The sequence below is a fragment of the Nematolebias whitei genome, chromosome 4 (genome assembly GCF_014905685.2).
Source record: "Nematolebias whitei isolate Nwh7 chromosome 4, NemWhi1, whole genome shotgun sequence".
In the NCBI taxonomy this organism is placed as follows: Eukaryota; Metazoa; Chordata; class Actinopteri; order Cyprinodontiformes; family Rivulidae; genus Nematolebias; species Nematolebias whitei.
Window position 1 is genome coordinate 29,127,061 of NC_056501.1, and position 21,691 is coordinate 29,148,751.

The following is a 21,691-nucleotide window of genomic DNA, read 5'->3' on the forward strand; positions in this document are numbered from 1 at the left end:
GAACAAGGAGAAGACTGATCAGAGATGCAGCCAAGAGGCCCATGATCACTCTGGATGAACTGCAGAGATCTACAGCTGAGGTAGGAGAGTCTGTCCATAGGACAACAATCAGTTGTACACTGCACAAATATGGTATTTATGGAAGAGTGGCAAGAAGAAAGCCATTTCTCAAAGATATCCATCAAAAGTGTTGTTTAAAGTTACCCACAAGCACCTGGGAGACACACCAAACATGTGGAAGAAGGTGCTCTGGTCAGATGAAACCAAAATCCAACTGTTTGGCCACAATGCAAAACGATATGTTTGGCGTAAAAGCAACACAGCTCATCACCCTGAACACACCATCCCCACTGTCAAACATGGTGGTGGCAGCATCATGATTTGGGCCTGCTTTTCGTCAGCAGGGTTAGGAGTTTGAGGGTTTTGTTCAGTGTCTTATTGGTTCATAGGACAGCACTCTTCTGGACAGAGATCTCTGAGGTTGTTCCTGGAACCACTCTTCCAGTTTAGGGGTCACAGCACCAAGTGCTCCAGTGGCAACTGGGACTCCTGATGCTTAACTATCCACAGCCTCTGTATCTCCTCTTTCAGCCGTTGGCATTTCTTGAGCTTCTTGTCTCCTTCTTGATATTACATTCACTTGAGATTGCTACATCTATCACTACTGCCTACAGGGTCTATCTTTGGTCCACTGCTTTTGAATCTTTACATGTGGCCTGTGGGGTCCGTTTTTAGAAAATATAACATCCCTTTTCATTGCTTTGCTGATGATCTTCAGTTGTATTTGCCCATTAAGTCAAAGGTCATTCCACTGGAGACACTCTTAAACCGTCTGAAGGACATTAAAGTTTGGTTGAAACTAAATTTCCTGAATCAAAATGAAAATAAAACTGAAGTCATCAGCTTTGGTAAATGTAATGTCCTTGACACACTTGGCCCCCTGATGTCATTCAGCCAGGTCAGCTTTATTTTTGATAGTGCTTTAAAATAGACAAACATAAATGCAGTTCTGAAATCCAGTTTCTTCCAACTAAGACTTATTGCCAAGGTGAAGACTTTTCTCCCTTTCAGAGACCTTGAAAAAGTGATTCACACTTTTATTACCTCTCGTTTGGACTATTGTAATGCTCTGTATGTTGGTTTAAACAAATCATTGTTGCATTGCTTACAAACCATTCAAAACGCAGCAGCTCATCTTTTAACAGCAATTAGAAAACATGGACACACAACCCCTGTCCTGGCTTCTCTCCACTGGCTTCCTGTCCACTTCAGGATTGATTTTAAGATTGTATTGCTTGTTTTAAAGCTTCAAAAGGTCTGGCACCATCATATTGATGTGATTTTAACATCTAGACTCCAGTAAGAGCACTCCGGTCAACCAACCACTTTCTCTTCAATGTCCCCAGATCCAAACTGAAACCCAGTTGCTGCTCCAGAACTGTGGAAGTTTACCTGATCATTTAAAAACCACTGAGACGCGACACATTGCAGTTTTACTCAAGGCTCATCTTTTTTTCCCTGGTGTTTGATCCAGGCAGAGTTTGAGAACCAGTTAGAGATGATGTTTCTTGTTTGTGTGTTGTATTTTATTGTTAACTTTCTTGTGTTTCTTTGGTGAGACAAGATGAATTTTCTAGTTTGTATTGCTTTCATTTTAATTAGACTAAATTTTAAAGCACTTTGGACAACTTTTGTTGCTTTTATGTGCTATATAAATAAATTGACATTGACACATCCAGCAGCGGGCAGCACGGTGGCACAACTGGTAGAGCTGCTGCCTCTCAGCGAGCAGGTCCTTGGTTCAAACCCCGGTCCAGGGGCCTTTCTGGGTGGAGTTTGCATGTTCTCTCCGTGCATGCGTGGGTTTTCTCCGGGTACTCCGGTTTCCTCCTACAGTCCAAAAACATGCATGTTAGGCTGATTGGTAACTCTAAATTGTCCCTAGGTGTGAGTGAGAGAGTGAATGGTTGTTTGTCTCGTTTGTCTCTATGTGGCCCTGTGATGGACTTGCGACCCGTCCAGGGTGTACCCCACCCCTTGCACAGTGATTGCTGGACATGGGCACCAGCGACCCCCGTAACCCAAAATGGAATAAGCGGGTAAAGAAAATGGATGGATGGACATCCAGCAGCATTACTTCTGTATGTCAGTGTCTGAGTGACGTGCATGAGCAAACTGATTATTGTGGTATAGACTGCTGGTGCTGGTTAAACATCTGTGCTATAAATGGGTGTTAAACACATTTTTAAGGAGGGTCAAAGATATAAACGTACTCCTCAATGAGGGACAATCTTTGTTTTTACATGTGTCGTGTCAAATTATTCATAAAGAAATATGTATGATTTTTCCACAACAACAAATAGAATATAAAACAAACATAGCTTAATAACAAAATATAATCAACTTTAAAAAAAATCAGTAGCATTCATTAGCATTTTCTATCCAAAGTGAATATTTTTAGTGTCCTGTCTTTAGCATTATCTGACATATTTTGTTTGGGGGTGCAGGTTTATCTATGAGTATTTGAGTACCGTTCCATTTGGACATTTAAATAGTTTTTCTTTAGTGTCAAAGCTAAACATATTACTGAGAAATTCAAACCTATGTTCTTTGTTTCTAGGTTAACTAATTGGGTACCACTTTACAATAAGGCTCCCCTTATAGATGCAAATAAATAGTTTATTGATACATTATTAATGCATCTATAAACACTTTATAAATCATTAATAATTGTTTATTATGCATTAATTAAGGGCGACCATGAGACAAAACTGACCAGTTTCTTGCCAAACAGTGAGTCAAATCTGTTCACCTATATATTTTATCTAGAGTTGTTATATTAAACATTTCAGACTAAGTTACTACCTTGTAAGCACAATAAGTATTTGTAAACCTATTTCTTTAGCATAAAATATTGTACTTTATCACTGCATTATAAGTATCTACAACTAATATTATATGCTAAATAAATAGTTTTACAAAGGCTTATTGTGCTTACAAGGTAGTAACTTAGTCTGAAATGTTTAATATAACAACTCGATGAAATATATATGTGAACAGATCTGGCAAGAAACTGGTCCATTTTGTTTCTCTGTCACCCTTAATTAATGCATAATAAACAATTATTAATGCTTTATAAAGTGTTTATAGAGGAATTAATAATGTATATATAAACTATTTATTATCCATGTATAAGGGAAGCCTTACTGTAAAGTGGTACCACTAATTGTTACGTGTTAGCATGAAGCATGGCTCACAGTTCTTGAGTTTGACATGAGCTATAAGCCTTAACAACACCAAAAGCCATGACACAAAAGTCCGAGTGCCATGATTTTATTCTGAAAGTAGTTTAACATGATTTAAATCTGCTGCTTTAACACTTTAACACCTTACCTTTGGGCTGTTTTACACCTTTGAGATGATGTTTGTTTAACACCTAGTCCTGCGTTTGTTTTTGTTTTTTTATCAGAAATTAATGATTGCATTAAAAACATGTAAAAAGTGTCCATAGTGTACTTCATGCCACCCGTCTGTAGCCATCAGAAAGAGTAACAGAACCTTTTATTTCCCTGCATTGTTCCCCTGTCATCCATCAGAGCAGCACTGTTTACACACATGCCAGAGAACAAGAGTCTCTTTTCACACTCAGCTGCAGTTAATAGTCTGCATTTCATCCCTCCACTGATGGCTCAGATATCCACATATTCAGCTTTCTCTAACACGCACCTTTTCCGTTACACAACCCCATCTCAACACTTGCATCACACCCGTCTCTGTCTTTCCTTTCATCGCTGTAGCTTGTGTGCCGACTGTTTTCTTTACCTCCAAATTATAGGTGTCGTTTTGTTGTGTAGGCTACATTTTCTCTTTTTCCATCACAGTGTCAGTGAAACAGAGAGAGGTCCTCATCTTGTCCTAAGACGTCCTGCAGAGTTGGACCTTCTCCATCCACTCACTAAGCTAGTAAATCTGTCAGCCTGTTCTAATCGTCGTCTCAAATCACAGAGTGGTAAAACGTCTCTTTTCGACAGTCTGATGACAGTCTGTTACACTGATGGCGATGTGTGGCAACAGTCTGGGGGTAAATTTTAGCCTTTTCTACATGAACTGACCTTATACTGCAGAAACACAGGAGTCCAGACATTAAAACTTGTACGTTATAAAGTTAGTTTTATAAACCAGCCTGTATTTAAGCAGTTGTTGAGGTTGATGCTTTTGAATTTGTAAAGGACTATATTCTGGCTTTCGTGCTGCTGTTGCTGCATAGTATAGCATAAATGTTTAGACTGTATGTCCACATTTCCATAGCTTGATGTGGATGAAGCTTCATCTGTACAAGGAGTGTCCATGCAGGTCTGTTTCCTCTGTAGAGCATTTATTATAGGACAAATATGTACCTAGGCCTGTCACGATAACACATTTTGCTGGGCGATTAATTGTCTCAGAAATTATTGCGATAAACAATAATATTGTTTGTAATATGACAATAATTAAGAATAATTAGTAATTAGTAATAAAAGATAAAGTAAAAGGGAGGGGTCAGTGAAGAACACCGGAGTTGAGCCTTCTGTCATCCAGTGTCTTCAGTAGAAAGAGAGCGACACGAAGAAACGATAAAGCCGATAAATGAAAATTAGGTTGATAATTTTCATTTATCATGCGATTAATTGATTTATTGTTTATCAGACAGGCCAAATGTACCATGATGTTTAGCATCAACATAATTAGGATTGAATGTCACTTTTATAAAGATATTACATCCTAACATTCTTTTTAAAAAGTCCACCATAGGAAGTAGTTATATTGGCATCCAACTTTCTTTCATCTCACTCTTATCAATCTGTGAATCTCAATCTCAATCTTAATCTGTGAAACACGTTGGATCCACAAACACTCGGTGTAAAAGAATCTCCTGCTGAGGTTTTGGTATTGTTCATTTTCCAAGGAGCCTGAGTAGTTTTAACATCCCAAACACACCACAAAATATTAAATTAGATAGTTATTCATCAGATGTAAGTAGATATTTGTGCCTGACATTGTCACTTTTCTATCCAGTTGTAATTTTGTAAAGATTGTGGAAAAATAAATAATTGATTCTGGTGTTTTTTTCTTTGTTAGCAATATCTTTTAAGTAATAACGGCTTCCTTGAAAGCATTCGTATCATCTGAGGACTTTGACGTCAGAGTTATAAACAAAAATCATTTTAGTTTGTTGAGAAATGAAGAGGTTACAGCTGTTGTGGTTATTATAGATATTGTCTAATCTGTTAAAATATGTGTTGGAGATGTTCATATATCAAATTTCAGTTCAACTTTTGGGAAACGAATGGAATTGTTTCCACTTTAGTTGAAAACTTGAACTTGAATTGAGTTGACTCCAAACGGTCCAAGGTATGAGAGCCTGTTAAGATTTTTTTTTTTTTTTTTGCCTCCAAATCCTATACATGTTGTCATTTTCATCACATTTTGGTCTGTCAAACAGGTCTCACTTGCAAATGAGTGTTCGAGGCTCAGTGTGATTTATCTGTGTAAATAAAGGTTGAATGAATGGTAATATATTGCAGAATTATGTACGTTCACATCCAATGATTACTTTTAATATTTTCATTAAAATTCATCTTGTGCTTAAGGAAATATTTTGCAAATGGACAATTAGGGTTGACTCCAATAATTAATGTCCAACTTTTATGTAGAATCATCTGTGAAGCGCAGTACTCAGATGATGCGTTGTGGATGACTCTCAGGTACTACTGAAGCAAATTATAGATAACTTCCTGCTAAAAGGACTGAGTTGTAACCATTTTTATTTGTTTATTTATTTTTATAATATAATAACAATAATATCATAAGAAACATAACAGATAAGATTACGTAAAAACAAACAGTGCAAAGACCAATGGGAATAAAGTGAAATATAAAATACATAAAGAATATATGTGTGAATATAAGAATATGAATATATGTAAAACATGAATACATATATATTTGCCTTTTGAAGATTAAAGCTGTCTTAAAGTCTCCAACATGAGACCAGCCAAACACGTGTTTCCTTTTTTCAATCTTTTTTTTTTATGTTTATTTTTCTTTCTCAGACAATGAATCATCTGACCAGTGGTCTCCGTGGTGGCATCCCATGACGCATGCTCTAAAGCCGTGCTAATCTTGTTGGTGGACTTGTGGGAATAACACTATCTGGGTACAGCAGCACAGGATTAGTCTGTTCTTCTGTGACCTAATTGGCTTGATTAATGCTGCGTTTAAAAATAAACGACTTGTGACCCACTAGCTTTGTTTTTTAGAGCTCGCAGTGGCAGGTGAAGCAAAGACGGACAGCTGTCTCCCTCAGCGAACCTTTCAGGTTCTGATGCTAAATGTTTAAAACCAGTCACTGGACATTTTACTTAAACCCCCTTAAAATAATCATTGGATGCACCTCTACAATTTAATAAGTTTTGAAGTCAACCTGATTCAAGATGGCTGCCACAGCCATCTCTCCTTGGAAAACATAAAAAAACAGCTACAACTCAGTCGATTCTACGGCTACTGAGTTGATATGGTGGTAGCTGAGAGGCAAACATTTTCTGAGATCTACAAGGAGTTATATGCCTTTAATTGTGTTGTCCACAGGGAGACAGAAGACAACAATTCTGAAGCTTTTTGGGTAGAAAAACTGATCAAAATAACAGCTTTATATAAGTGCAGTATATTGAACTGATACTGTTGGAGTTAATCTTGTTTCCCCTCATCTCTGGTTTTTTATCACCTCTGCAGCCTGAAGAGTATGGGCAGGAGGCCATGGAGGGCCAGGGAGAAGGGATGTTGGAGCCAGAAGGGGAGACATATGATGAGTCCCAGCAGGTAAATCTGCCAGCACGACACAAGCCCGTGCATGTCTCCATTTTATCAAGTCACGTGCCACACAGCTCACATGAAACGCTGCATATAGCTCCTTATGTGCTGCGTAAAGTGATGCACTGCAGGCAGGGACTGGTCCATTTACGTACAGTAGACGGAGGCACATCACTATTCACAGGCTCTGCATGCACTTCACATTTTAACTGGATTGCATCTCAAAAGCACTCCACAGCTGTCTTCCACTTGTGGCCCACGCAAATACTACAGCGCTTGCTGAAGTCGTCGTACAACTCGGCAAAAATTAAAACAGGGGCTTCGGCAAGCCAAGTGCCACCCAGCTGAACACGGAGTACAGTGAATATAGCTCCACCGAGTGGGGTGTGTGTGGCGTTTTGTGTGTGGAGGCAGGATGCGAGTCTGACACAGATGGTTATTTTTGGAATATGACTGTCAGCGACGAGACAAACGATGCAGAAACAACCATTTTGGAAGCAGATTTTAAATAGACGGTAGTAGATAAAATGCCACAATGTGTAGATAATGTGGATAATTTAACTAGTATGCATTGCAAATTTGCCAGAATTCATGATGATCTCAGTCAGATTTATAAGAAGAATGTGAATTTTAAGAAATAAAATAAATCTGAGGTGTTTTTGCTTTTATGAGATCCTGGATAAAGTCGACTCTTCCAGCAGACTGTATCATCCTCCTCCATCTTCCTCCTACTCTTCTGCATCACATTCCCCTCCCCCATCCTCTGCTACACCAGAGACGTGCGAGCTCAGTTGAAATGGGTGTGGTGGTGACGCTCTGTGCTTCCATGCATTGTGGGTAATGTCAGGGTCTCCCTGCATTGCTTTAAATATGGAGCTTGGGAACTGCAAAGTGATGCAGATCCAATCCATCTGACCACATTTAGGTTTTGCATGAACTGATCAGCTGAGGTTATCTTGTTTATTTTTATTTATTTATTTTTGCTTCTTGACTATGTGTGGCACGTGCAATGTTCCAGTGATAAAAGGCCTGTGCACATGACTGGTCCTGGATCTTCATGCAGGATTGTGCTTCCATCTCCTGGTCAGAGCAAAGAAGCTCAGCTGTTGGTCGGAATGACATCATCACCCTCAGCACTGAGCTCCATCATGTATTCTCCTTAAACGGATTAAAATATCAATCTCACCCCATCAGGTTTTAATTAAAGACTTTCAAGTTGATTCTGAAGAACCACAACCCTGACCTGCCTGACTCATAAAACCTGCTCCCTTCTTTTCTTTATCATCCCTCCCAGGAGAGCCAGGACTACGAGCCAGAAGCATAAACGCATCGGTCCGAGCCACCATCCAACCAGCAGCACAATAATATTTCTAATAATAATAAAAGGACAAATGCTGAAACTATTCCAATTATATTCCTGTTGCAAAAAAAAAAAAAAAGTAAAAAAAACGACAAAAAAGACAAGCATTCCCACTGAAAATGTTCTTCCTTCAAGACAAATCTTTTATGATTATATATTGTAAATGTCATGTTATTAATGTAATGTGTTGGGTGTAGGTATTTATTGAGCTGTAGGATTCTGTCCTCTCAGTCTCATTTCCTTGATTCCCTCCCAACGAAATGAGACCGGAGTCAGAGCTCGTGACTTTGTAACGTGTATCTGTATTTAGAAATGTGCAATAGATGTTCATCTTCTTCCAATGAGGCACTGGGAGTGAAAAAAACTGTTAAGTGTGACCAGTTGCAAGCAGATATGAATACATTAATATCCTCTTTAAGTGTCAACGATGCCTGTTTGTGGTTCTTATTTTTATTTTATTTTTTTATTCTGCATTTCTCTGGAGATTTGGTAAGGGTTTTTTACATCGTATCTTTCTAGTTCTTCGTGAAGTCATTCCACTAAAACTATCTGTTAGGAACTGACAGAGTATACATGTTTGTGTGTGCGCGTGTTTGTGTGTGCTAAAGATTTTAACGAGTCGATATATTATGTCTTGGGAACATAACAGTTGTCATATTGATATGTGCTTTAAATGGCAGAATTTGTCAATGTAAAGGTTTCTGTGTTAAGCCAGACTTTATCCTCTGTAAATAAAAGTAAAAATAAAAAAAGAGAGATTGGTTTTCTTTATTTTCTGCTGTATTATACATCATCCTGGCATGTTTATCTTTTTGCTCCCTCCTGTTTGTGGGGTGATGGAATCTGCTGAGTAGGCTCTAGCCCCCGGCAGGACGCTGCCGTGTTTGGGATGCCAGTCTGATCGGGGCTTTCTGAGCACGTTTTGTTTTGGTTTATCCGGCTGGAAAGTGCAGGCTAAGTGATGTCGAAGAAGGGAGGGGGTGGGTTTAAAACGAACCCCTCATGCCACCCCTGGCTCAGACGGACGTTAGGAAGCTGTGGGAGCAAAAATAGAATCCATGGCCTCATTCAAAAAGTCCTTTGAGAGCCTGAAAGGGACGAGCCACTCGGCTGCAAAAGGAGTCACAGACAGTGCAGGTACAGACTTTTCATGCAGGGCCTTGATAGACGAAATTGATCCTTTTCTTTTACTTAATAAAAAATAACTGTCAGTACTGTTTAAACCACAAGTCTCTGTGCCTCGTGATGCGTTTCAGTGCAGGCAGCTCAAGATGCTGTGCAGCAGGTGGCAGACTCCTCCAAAGAAACAGTCAACATAGGTAAGAAACAATCAAGCATCATCCTTTGGATGTTTTTTTTTTAAAGGGGAGTTCATGTTAAAATATATTTTTGGGCTTGAACTGGCTAAATGTTTAGAAACATTCACACTAATGAAAAACAGCTTTAAAGTTTGATCTGCTACAAAAAAAAAAATCTCACAGAGGACTATGAAACTATTTGTGCAGCACTAAATAATCAAACTAACATTGAACGTCTTTAGCCCAGTGATTTGTTTAAATTCTCTCTTTCTCTGCTGCTTTTTTCTGACTTTTTTCCACTAGCTGCTCAAGAAGCCAGCAGGCAGAGTCAAGCAGCCATAGCAAAAACTGCAGACAAGGCTACAGACACCATCAAGGAGTTTGGACAGAAAATGGAAAGCAAATAATCCACAGAGAATGAACGACTTCCCCTGAAAAAACAAGATGTCAATTCATTCTGTGACTTTTAGACAACAAATAAAATGTAGGGTGAAAAATAGAAAAAGTGAAACATATAATCAGAGAAGGACTTAACAATTGTAACATTCCAGAAAACTAAAGATGCTTCCTGACTTGTCTTTTTATTGTTATGCTTCATGACAGATTGTATCATTCTTTTTTTTTTTTTTTTGACAAATAAACAGATGACAAAATCTCTTTTGGGTTCAAGCAATGTGATACCCTGCCATGTTTGATGGAAGTAACACTGCTGCAAACTGGAGAAGCTATGACTTACGGGGGGTGTTCTGTTTTTTGTGGAGTGCTCTCATTAACAAATCACAGTAGTCATCGTAACTAACACACTGCTGAGTAGATGGCCTTTGGCAGACTGATAGTTCCTGATGGGAGTGAGATCAGAACTGTTTACCTTGGTCCTCGGCTGCACGCCTCCCTCCATCACACTACACGGTTGCTAGGCAACAGAGCTCGGTACTTGCTCACAATTGGCTGAGGCCTTTGAATTGATGGTGAGACTACTCGGGACACAATGTTCTCACCATGACAGGAAATACATTTATAAACAAAATAATTATTAAAATTCTAAATTTTACACAAAAAACAGATTCATATTACATTTAAAGGAAGCTAAGTGAACAGCAGGGATGGAGGAATCTGTCTGAAACTACTGATTCAGAAATGTGCATGTGTGTGGGAGGCACAGCTCTGTTTCCTCAAGGCTCCTTCAATATGAAATGCTCTCTGTTGTCTTTTACATTCACATGCAGCAGAACATTCACTGTATTCTAAAATTAGCTTTATGTCTCTTAGTAAGTAATGATTTTTGGGGGGTGATAGAATCAGTCGAATTTAAATTAAATATCGTCATTTTACTAAAATTGCTTTATGATGACATCACATTTTGAGTTTTTAAACACATGTGAGGTTCACAAACATTTTATTTTTTTACATAACACCGTGTTGCCAACTGGAAGAAGCTGTAGAACAGAATTGATCTGTTTATTAAACTTAAAGTCAGAGTCTAAAACAATCCCAAGATTTGTAACAGACTGCTTAAGATATGGATCGAGAGAGTTAAGATTTACAGGAACAGAGACAGCAGTAGAGCTGGGGCTTAACACAATGGCTTCAGTTATCTGATCGTTGAAACTTAAAAAAATGTTGAAGCCATCTAAGCCATAATGTCATCAAGACATTTTAACAAAGGGTGAATTGTGCATGAACTATTTGGTTTTAAGGGCAGATAAATCTGACAATTATCAGCATAGCAATGAAACGAAAGACCATGTTTCCTAAGTATAGACCCCAAGGGGAGCAGATACAGTGTAAACAGAAGGGGTCTAAGAATGGAGCCCTGCAGAACCCTGCAGGAAAGAGGCACCAAGGCAGATAAACTATTACCAACATTAACACAAAACTCGTGTCACTCAGATAAGAACGGAACCATTCTAATACTGCACCAGTAATCCCAACCCAATGTTCTAACTGCAATATAAGCAGGGCTTAAATTGTAAACGATCAATGCTGGAATGCAAATAGCTGGCAGGCTGGCTGGATGTGGGGGATGGTGTCTGGGTTGTCCTCCCCAGAAAATTAAGAATAAAGTAGATGTGATTTCCTGCATTTTTGTTGCATTTTAATGGGTTGTTAAACATCTACGTTCACCTACAAAGTACATTTGTAAACACTCCACTTCTGTCAAGCATACCCCGCCACCCCCCACCTTACTTCACTGTTCCTCTTCTCTGCTGGATTCACTGTCCGACTCCATATGAGAAACCTCCAGATTGCCTGGTTAGCTCGGTCGGCACTCACCCCCACCACTCTTTTAGGGGCAGAGATTTTTTTAAGGGTAGACGTGGAAATGCTTACTTGAAGAGGCAGGTCATATGTGATATTAAGAAGTAGTAAGTGGCTGTTGTTTTTAAAACTAGGGTTTAAGAAATTATTTTCAGTTTACATATCCAATACAAGTTTTATTCATTCAAGGCAGTCATATTTGTTCATTATTTTATTATCTGTACGCCTGTGAGTTACTGGATCCAAGCAAACAGTTGCCAAAACGTACCCAGTCAAAATAAGAGAGTTCTCAGATCCTGTTCCAGCAGGATCCAGCTCACATTAAGCCCTGGATATAAGGATACTGTGGTCAACAGTATCAGAAGCAGTGGTAAGGTCAAGGAGTACAAGTATCACAAACTGACCAGAATCATTAGAAACCCTTATCAAGGCTGTTTTGGTTCTGTGTAAATGTTTAAAACCAGACTGAATTTTTTCAAAAAGACCATTTTTATTTAAAAACTCATTTAATTGAATTAAAACTATTTTTTCAAATATCTTAAAAAGAAAAGGAAGTTTTAAGATTGGTCTGAAATTTGAACAAGTTGAAGGTCAAGTTCATGTGTAATAATAATGGATTTACCCACAAGCACCAACTCTCATAGTGGAAAAAAAAACTGTTTGCTGGTGAAAAGATGGTTTCTGTGGCCCGCCCTCTCCTCTGTCAACTCCTCTAAAGCAACCATGCCAAAATGGTTCAAAACACCAAAGTTAATGCTCAATAATTCAGGTATAAATCCAACAATGTTCAATCAGGTCGCTTGTGGGACTCCAGTTTGTCAGTGTCTCCTCAGATTGAAAAAGTTATTTGGATGAAGGACGAAACGTCTCAGCAAAAAAAAAAAACGTCTAGATGACCTGTATAGGCTATAAAGAACAGAGGGTCCGATCAAGGGTAAAACTTCTTTAAGAAAAACGATGCAGGGATGGGATCAGCAGGGGAACATGAGGATTTCATGTGACCAACAACATCATTTAAAAATGAGAGAGAAAAAAGGTTTAAACTGATTCAAGACAGCTGAGCAGGGGACAAAGACAACGGGATCAGCTGTAGAGTGAGGAATCGATGACCTAATCAACTCTACCTTTTCAACAAAGTATCTCTTGGCAAATAAACCTGAAATCCAGGCAATAAACATTACTTTGCATGGAGGCCAGATCTTATCTGTCATGGGCTCCTTGTAGGCGACTTTCCTTCTCTCCATGTGACATTTACATGAACGCCCCTACAAGAACCCTGCTGATGTTGGATGCTGTCTATCATGGTGCGCTAAGATTCATAACTGGCTGTAACTATCGTACCCACCACTTCACCCTGTATTCACTGGTTAAATGGTTATCATTCAACACTGCCTTTCATGGCATAGTTTTTATTTAAAATCATCTTGTGGTGAGAAATTATGGCCCAGTAGCCAATAAAGTCAAACTCTGAAAATTACATTTGGGCTGTCATGAATATATGATGTAAATTCGTCAGTCACAGCTAGGGTTGGGCATCGTTTGAATTTGAATGATTCCGGTTCAGATTCCAATTTATCATTTCGATTCTGGTTTCTATCGATTCTCGATTCCATTTCTTTTTTGAGGTGGGTTAAAAAAAAAGTTTTCATGGTAAAAATGAGCTAGCAGCTAGAGTTCTTTCTGGATGAAATTATTTGAACTTCTATTTGAATTTTAATTCTATGACCTTTTTACTTTTTATTAACTTTACTCAGCAGGTGGCTTCTTCTTCCGGCCGGCGGACTAGTCATCTAAAGTAGGAATTGAAAATACAAAAATTGAACGATTCCAAGAACCAGAACGTTCCAATTGATTCTCGAGACTCGATGCCCAACCCTAGTCACAACCACATTTAACTTTAGCTTAATGTCTGTAAAATTGACTGAGATAAAGCAATTTCTTGTGTTGGGTGATGGTAATTTACTGTGGTGGCCTTCTTGACTTGCAGTGGCCTCAAAAGTTATTAATTTGAAAATATGTATTTAATAATTACTTTCTAAAAGTTTGAATGAAATATGTTTATTGGCCAGACAATTACTATTGAATCCAGCAGTAAACATGAATGTTTTATGCAAATGAGTACCACCAAGAGTATGTCATGTAAATAGCTCTCAGCTTCATCAAACTTTAGGCCAGAATCTGTAATGTTACTGTGATTTAGACATTTAGACATTATAGACTCATGAATCCCTAATAAGGAATATCACTGTGAAAAAAAAAAATCACTGTTATCGCCACTTTTATTGTTGATGTGCTGCTGATTATCCATGCTGCTGATCTCTTGCTACTGATTTATTTCATGATGTTGTATTAATTTATAATCATATACTCACACAGACTCATGTTCAGGCTGCTGTTGTTTGGCGTATTGTTTTTCCACTATTAAGGGTTTAGTGTATTCTTAGTTCATATCTTAGATTTTTAGTACTGTTTTATTTTACAATTTATGCTTTTGTTGGATGTAACTGAAATCTTGTGTACACAATTTCGTTCCACCTCATGTACCACATGTGATGTGAATGACAATAAAGAACCTTCACTTGACTTGACTTGACATTTTTACGTTTTAGAATAGGTTTGGCTGTGAATGGTCTAAGGGATTTTAAACAACTGTTAAGTTCAATGCAAACATCAATGCAGAGAGGCTCCAGTTTCTAGTGTCTTACACCATTTTATAATTAACCTGTCTAAATAAAGGTTGAATGAATAATGTAGCATGTCTTTTAATTTTTTTTAATATCACTTCTTTTATATACTTTCATTTTATAAGCTTTTGTATGAATGTTTATTGTTGTGTCTACCTCATTTGTAGTTTTTGTTTAACACTCTCTTGTAAATGAGTCCTTGTGACTCAATGAGACTAACCTTTATTAAAAAAGGTTGAATGAATGAGAACATTTGGTGGCAGACTGTGTAGATTTCATATATTCCATGGCAAAATTTTAACAATACATCTTTTTAAATCTGTTGGCATTCCAAAAAGGAGTTAGGGATCAGTCTCAACTACAATCAAGTTGAATTTTAGCTAAATATATGTAAAATTGACAAAGTTATACATTGCCTTTTTTGTGTGTTTTTTAAGGTCAGTTGGCTTATTTATATATATATCTCCCTCCATCAGACCTCCCACTGACAATTTCTACTGAAACACATTTTTAGTCACTTTATGCCTCTTTGATATAATTTTTTCCAGCAAAGTCCCTTCACCAGGCCACCAGTTCATCAGTCTGTTCAGTTACCATTGTGTTGTGATGAGAACCTGTGGTTAATTACTGTGATTTCCCTCTGATTAGAGAGCAGAACAGAGATTTTTGTCATTGCTTTACCACTCGCTTGCCAGAGCTCGACCGTGGTTTCCAGGGAAACTGGAAATGTGAAGCTTTTCAATAGACACACACAAGCCTCAGCCTAAAGAGCGAGGATTGCCTAAGATAGATTCTTCTAGAGACAAACCTGTAGCCAGCGCAATCAGAATCAATCAAACAGTGGAACAGCACGGACAGATGTTGTTTTCAATCAGCACTGAGATTTGTGATGTTTGACCTAATTCTGAGGAAGAGTTGCGGAGAAGCTTCAGTGTCACTTTGCTGCTGAGGTATGTGTCTTTGACTTTGATTTTTCCCCAGTTAGTTTTCTCTTTTTTGCTTTTCAGACAATATTAAATGCCTCCTTCGCATGTTTTGTTGGTGCTATATCATATGTGCTATATTTTATTATAGCTACAAATGTAAAAACAATTAGCAAAAAAATGTGTCATTGTAAAACAAGTTTGTTAAATTGTTTAATTCAAGCATTTTGTTTTCTCATCAATGTCTCCATGGTTACGTGTGTTTAAATATGTTGATTTTAAGTTGCAGAATATTTTCGTGATATAAAACAAGCTGTTGTTCAATCCTCGGCTCGTGCGTGGGCTACAGCCTCTGATTTCAGCTTGCACAAACGACTTGTCTGTGCTGTGTTATGCCCCTGCAGGTTATTTTAACACTTTTATGAAGAGACAGAATGGGAAGTCTTAAAGATGAGAAAAGGGGTCTCGGAGAAGACCACCAGCCTTTGAAGAAGTCTGATGACAGAGGACAGAGGACAGAGAGCAGCGCCACTGCCGAGGTGCATCAGCGACACACAAGTGAACAGTCAACAAGTCGAGAGGAGTATCAGCAAAATCTGCACATGAGTGCCAGCTGTGTGGAGGAGAGAGACAAAGCCCTGATATCTAAAGATCAAGGGCTCTCAGGAGTGGATGGTGGAACTTCTGACCCATCAGTCTCTGAGCAAGTGAAAGACTGTACACAGACTGATGTAATGCCTCTGACACCGCAAACTGCAGCTTGTGAAACAACAGCTACACAAAACGATGCAACAGTTTCTATCAACCCCCAGAGTCATGGAGATGTTGAGGATAGGAGCGACAGCAGAAAAGTACCAGTGCTGCCGAGTCCAAACCCCTCCGACCCACGCTCACCTGCACCGTTTGGACAGCAACACATGTGCACGCAGATGAGCCTGGAGGTAGTTCAGTGTCACTCAGCAGCCACCAGCCCCATGACTCCACCAGAAGGCGGCCATTCCTTCTTCTTTCCAAGCACTTTTTCAAAATGCGAGGGCGTTGCTGCTGACACCAAAGATGCTGAGTTGCAGGTGGGTCAGCAAGTTGAGTTTTGCTCTGTTGCTACATCCCCCATGACCCCGAAGACGCCGTCTACCACGGCTTTTCCGGTGCTTGTTGGAAGAGAGATGGTACAGAAGGGAATGAGAAAGGACAAGGAGCAAAATCAAAGTAGGGAACAGGAAAGTTTTGCAGCAACAAAAGGTCAAGTAGAGATAGAATCTGCAGGGAGATCCATGGGCTGTCCAGCTTCTGGATCAGTCTGCTCACAAGGAACTTGTGATGATGGTAGCCAGTCCAAGCAACAAAGGATGGGCAGCTTGGATCAAGACATTACAATCCTAGTGACACAACATGGCAACAATGAGGATGAAGATGAAAAGAAGGCAGAGTCCTACTTTCTTCCAGTTGAACCAGAGATGGTGAAAATTGAAGAATACGAAGAAGAGAAATGTGAGGATAGAAAGGAAGCTCCTGAAAAGCCAAACTCACACCAAAAACAACCTGAGGAACCAAAAGACGGAATCATAAATGATAATTCTGAGATAACAAACAACAAGAGTACAGGAGAGAAGGTGACTGAAGTTTCTGGCACGAAACCTCCCGAATCCCCAGCTCCCTTTGGCTGCCACAACATTCGAACACAGGTGAGCCTGGAGGTGGTGCATTGTCAGTCTGTAGCTACCAGCCCCATGACCCCTCCTGAGGGGGACCAGGCCTTCTACTTTCCCAGTTCTTTTGGGAAATGTGGTTCCACAGGTACAGAGACAAAAGATGCTGAGCTGCAGGTCGGGCAGCAGGTGGAGTTTCGTTCTGTTGCAACGGCACCCATGACCCCAAGAACTCCCATCTCTACAACCTTTCCCGAGATCAAGAAAGAGGCAAGCATAGAGGAGAAGATCAAGGAGGAGAAAGAGGAAGAGGAGGAAAATAATGAAGTGCAAGTGATTGAAGGCAAAGAGAAAACATGTAAAGAGGAAGTAAAAAAAGAGGAGGACAAAACTGAGGTTACAAACTGTCAGGAAAAAGATGAGGATACATGTGAGGAGCCGGTGCAGGAGGTGAGCTGGGACGAGAAGGGAATGACGTGGGAGGTGTACGGAGCAGTGGTAGAAGTAGCCGTGCTGGGCTCAGCCATCCAGAAACATCTTGAGAAGCAGGTGATGAAACAGAAGCAGCAGTCCTCCATGACACCTCAGGAGCCCTCAGAGGTTGAGCAAGAGGTGTCAGGTAAGGACCAGGCAAGGAAGAAAGAAGATCAAGACAGTAAGGGGAGCCGACGCAGAAGAAATCCCTTTCGTGGGCTGATGGAGAACGTGCAGCAGCCACACTGCTGCACCCGAGCTCACACCAATGAATGATGAGAGCCGAACCTCAACAGCTGGTCAGAAAAAAACAAACAAAAAAAATAAACAAGCTTCACTCTAAAATCCCATCTGATGAATGTGATGTTCTAATTTACAACAGCTTGACGTCCTGTTGACAGCGTGAGAAAGAAATCACACCCTCGCACGAGACCAACGAGCCTGAAATCATAGAGCTGGTAACCGGAAACATTATTCACAGACAAACAGCCATACTACTTTATTTATCTTGATGTTTTCCTAAAACTTCCTGTGATGTCACTCAGAATGGACTGACAGGGTAATTGACTCCAAGTTACAAGGGAGTGATACATCACTGTCATTGTTAGCCTAGCTTCTCTCCTTTCATATTTTTTGTCTAGCCCACTTAGTCATTTTAGCCGTCTTTGCTTTTTTATGCACCTCAGAAAATATGAAACCATGGCAACAAGCTCTCCTTCTGCTGTTCTGATGTTCTTCTGTTAAGAAGCCTTACACATGCATTTGACAGGGATAATGGTAGATTTCTACTTACAACCTCAAGGTCTGTCTGTCAAGTGCAAAGGTGACTTTGAAGGGAATTTAAATGGATATAAGTTTCTTCTGTGTATGCATTAGAGTAGTCTGTCATTACTGCAGGCTTTTTTCCTACATATTTTAGTCTTAGCTTCAACTCAGTTGTATAGTTAAAAGTATATCAATATAATTAAAGGGATCGTTTGGACCTTTTAAAGTGGGGTTCTAAAGGTTTTAATAGGACCAATGTATGTTCTTGTTTTAGAGCTCATTTAACAACCTCAAACTGAGCAGTGTTTATTTGTGTCCAGAATTATGTGTTAACAGTTAAATGCCATCTTAAAATCCATCTCAGCATGTTTATAGAGGTTCATGAAAATTATATATATTTTTTAATTGTTATATCATTGTCAGTTATTTTCATGGGATCAGTGTTGCCAGCCTAGCGACTTTGTGGTTATATTTAGTAAGGATTTAGTTCTCTCTAGTGATTTTTTTTTTCTAAACAGCGAGTATCAACATACTTTTTCTAGTGCTACTTGGGACTTTTATAGACTCTGCCATGAAAATGTGTATCTTTCTGACACTTCTCAACAAGCAAATAATAACGTGTGACCCAGACTCACACAGCATCCCTCCCCAGCAGTCACAGCATAAGATGTTCACCCATCCAGATGGCAAATGAATCACGCATGCGCAAAGCGGCCCCTTTTTTTTTTTCTTTTTTTGGATGAAAGAAATCACAGCATTTAAATACCTCTCTTCTCATTCACATTTCCCAAGTCCAGATAAAATAAATGAGTTTAAATTGTAACATTAGCAAAAACACAAGAAATTTGCTGTTCTAAACATATTGGCTGTTATTACTCAGTCTGTTTCTCCCATGATGTTATTCCTCATTAGCCAATTATGAAAAAAATAGGTGAAGATGTCATCAAGTTACTTCAAGAGACTTTAAGGATGGACTATACGTGGTTTCTGCACAGCTTCACTACATCCCGGCACTTATTTTGTTCCTGCGATCTTCTATGGCAATATTTTTCATTCAACCTTTATTTATACAGGCTATATGTTGATTGAGGACCTGGTTCAGAAGTGCAGAACCTTTTAGAATTCACAAGTAAAAAATATGTTTTTTATTTTATTTTTTTATTTTGGTATATAATTTCTATGGACCATGCCTATATCACTAGAAATTATAGCAAAAAATTGAATCCATCTTTTAGCATTTCTGTTCATTACCTGAACTGTCACAGAACTGCTGAACATTTTGTTCCTGCATCATTGACCACTGCACATAATCCACTGCCGCTAGCATTTTTGCATCAACATTAAATAAAAGACAAATTTACCTTTCAAATGACATCAATTGATATAGGTATTTTCTAAGCAAAACTAAAGCTTCAAAAACCATAGAGTGTCATAAAAATGCACTCTTGGCTGTGACGAATTATCGTCAGCATCTTGGCTCAAGGCGTCCAATGATTTACTGCTTTGAGCAATTTAATGGCTTTAACACAAAAAGGTTAAATTGTGTCATCTGGACCAGTTTCTTTAAGTGAGAAACGTTGCGTCTCTCATCTGGAAGATTTTGCCAGTCTGCGGCCTGCCAAACAGATCTGTCTCTGCTTCTGAGATTCCAACAGGAGGTTGTCTTGAAACACAGCAGTGAAGGCTACTTATGAGACAGATCTGGATGGCAGGCCGTAGACTGAAGGAGTATTGTTTTTTGTTGTTATCTACCTGGATGCCTGAGCTTACAAGCATTTTTTTTCTTTTTAATGCCTTTAATTTAATTAAAATTATAATTACTTTTGTTTGTTTAAAAGATAATTCAAAATGTATATGTAAGTCACTGCAAGTAGTGAACATTCCTCTGCTTTCAAGTTCATAAGTATCCTTCCTTCCAATCAAGAGACACTTCTCTTCATATCTCGCCCTAGTTTCAACATCCAGTTGAGTTTGTTTTTAGATCCACAGTTGCTAGTTCCATTCTACGATGGAGCTTTAGGGCCACACTAAGAAAAAAAATTAGATTAAGAGAAAAAAAATCATAAAAAAATATTAGATTAAAGTCATAATATTACAAGAATAAAGTCATAGTATTATGAGAAGAAAGTCATAATATTATGAAAATAAACTCTAAATACATTTTGGGTCGACTCTCACCTGCTGTGGACCATAAACATATATACGTAGACACCTCATTGACCGCTGAATTGTACGTCCACGTCACCGCCATTTTGAATGTGAAGCAATAGATGGAAGATGCCTTATTCATTCACAGTGGCAACACGGAAAAAAGCTGAATAAGACTGTTCTTTTCCAAGGTTTATAGCTTGCAGACATGCACACATACACACACAGATTGCATATATATAACGTTAGTGCTCTTTATTCAGAAAATCCACACTTCACATCTACATTTCAGGATCTGGTTATTACAGACACAAATTAAATGTTAAATGTGAATATTTTGAAATTTATCACCACAGTAATAGTGTTACACGCGTTAGTTGTTGTAAACACTCAAAATAAGACATGGTTTAGCGTTTACCTACAACCTAAACGTTTAAGAAGTAAACATTTTTAAATGTTAATAATCGTAATCATGTTAAAAGTTACAAATGTTGTCTTTGGTGCCTGTTTGTTTTCCAAATACATTAGTGTGTGTGAATGACAGGCATCAACTTCAAACTCTTTGTAGAACGGTATTTTATGAAGTTCAGTCCATTTCGTTGTATTAGTTGACCAGCATATCTGCTACATCCAATATGGCGGACGCCCCAATGTAGGGCATCTATGTATATATGTCTATGCTGTGGATCGCCTCCAATGTGAGTCACTGGGTTCATGAAGTAGTCCGCGATCACTTTTGGGTCATTGTTTGTGAAATATGCCTCCATCCACATTATGTCATGACTAAATCCATCAATGCAGCCAGCATTGCCATAAAGCTACAGGTTATCATTCATCATTTTACCGCAGTTGTAAGTCTGCTTTATCATTCGTAATATAAGTTTTTGTATTTTTTTTTCTCTTAGCGTGGCCCTAAAGCTCCATCGTACCATTCATTGTCACTGATGAGAACTGTGTTTTAATTTGCAATGTGTCAGTAGACAGAAATAGTAGTTACCAAGTGAAGCGTTCCATACACAATGGTGGAATGGGCACTCGCGTGGGTTGTGAGAAATACGTATAGCTCTTTTTCTTACTGAGGAGTTGGCAACACTGCATGGAAATCTATGGTTTACGAGTTCAACTAGCAACAACACAGCTAGCTGTAGCACTTCTGGGAACATGTGTGTAATATGAAACTGACAACTGGGTAAATGTCTATAATACAGTGATTGTATGAACTGCTGTGGAAAAATCTACTAGCTCGTCCAAGCATGGTCACCTTAAAAAAAGATTTCCATTA

General features: G+C 38.8%; 1 protein-coding gene across 1 annotated transcript in view; it reads left to right on the forward strand.

The window, feature by feature from the left end:
- sncb (synuclein, beta) overlaps positions 1–8,963 on the forward strand; it is a gene marked incomplete in the record, with an annotated part of 32,296 nt that extends 23,333 nt beyond the window's left edge. Inside the window, 2 exon segments of the mRNA XM_037675945.1 lie at positions 6,772–6,858; positions 8,144–8,963. Of these exon segments, the coding sequence (XP_037531873.1) occupies positions 6,772–6,858; positions 8,144–8,173 (117 nt within the window).
- Positions 8,964–21,691: the final 12,728 nt, after the last annotated feature.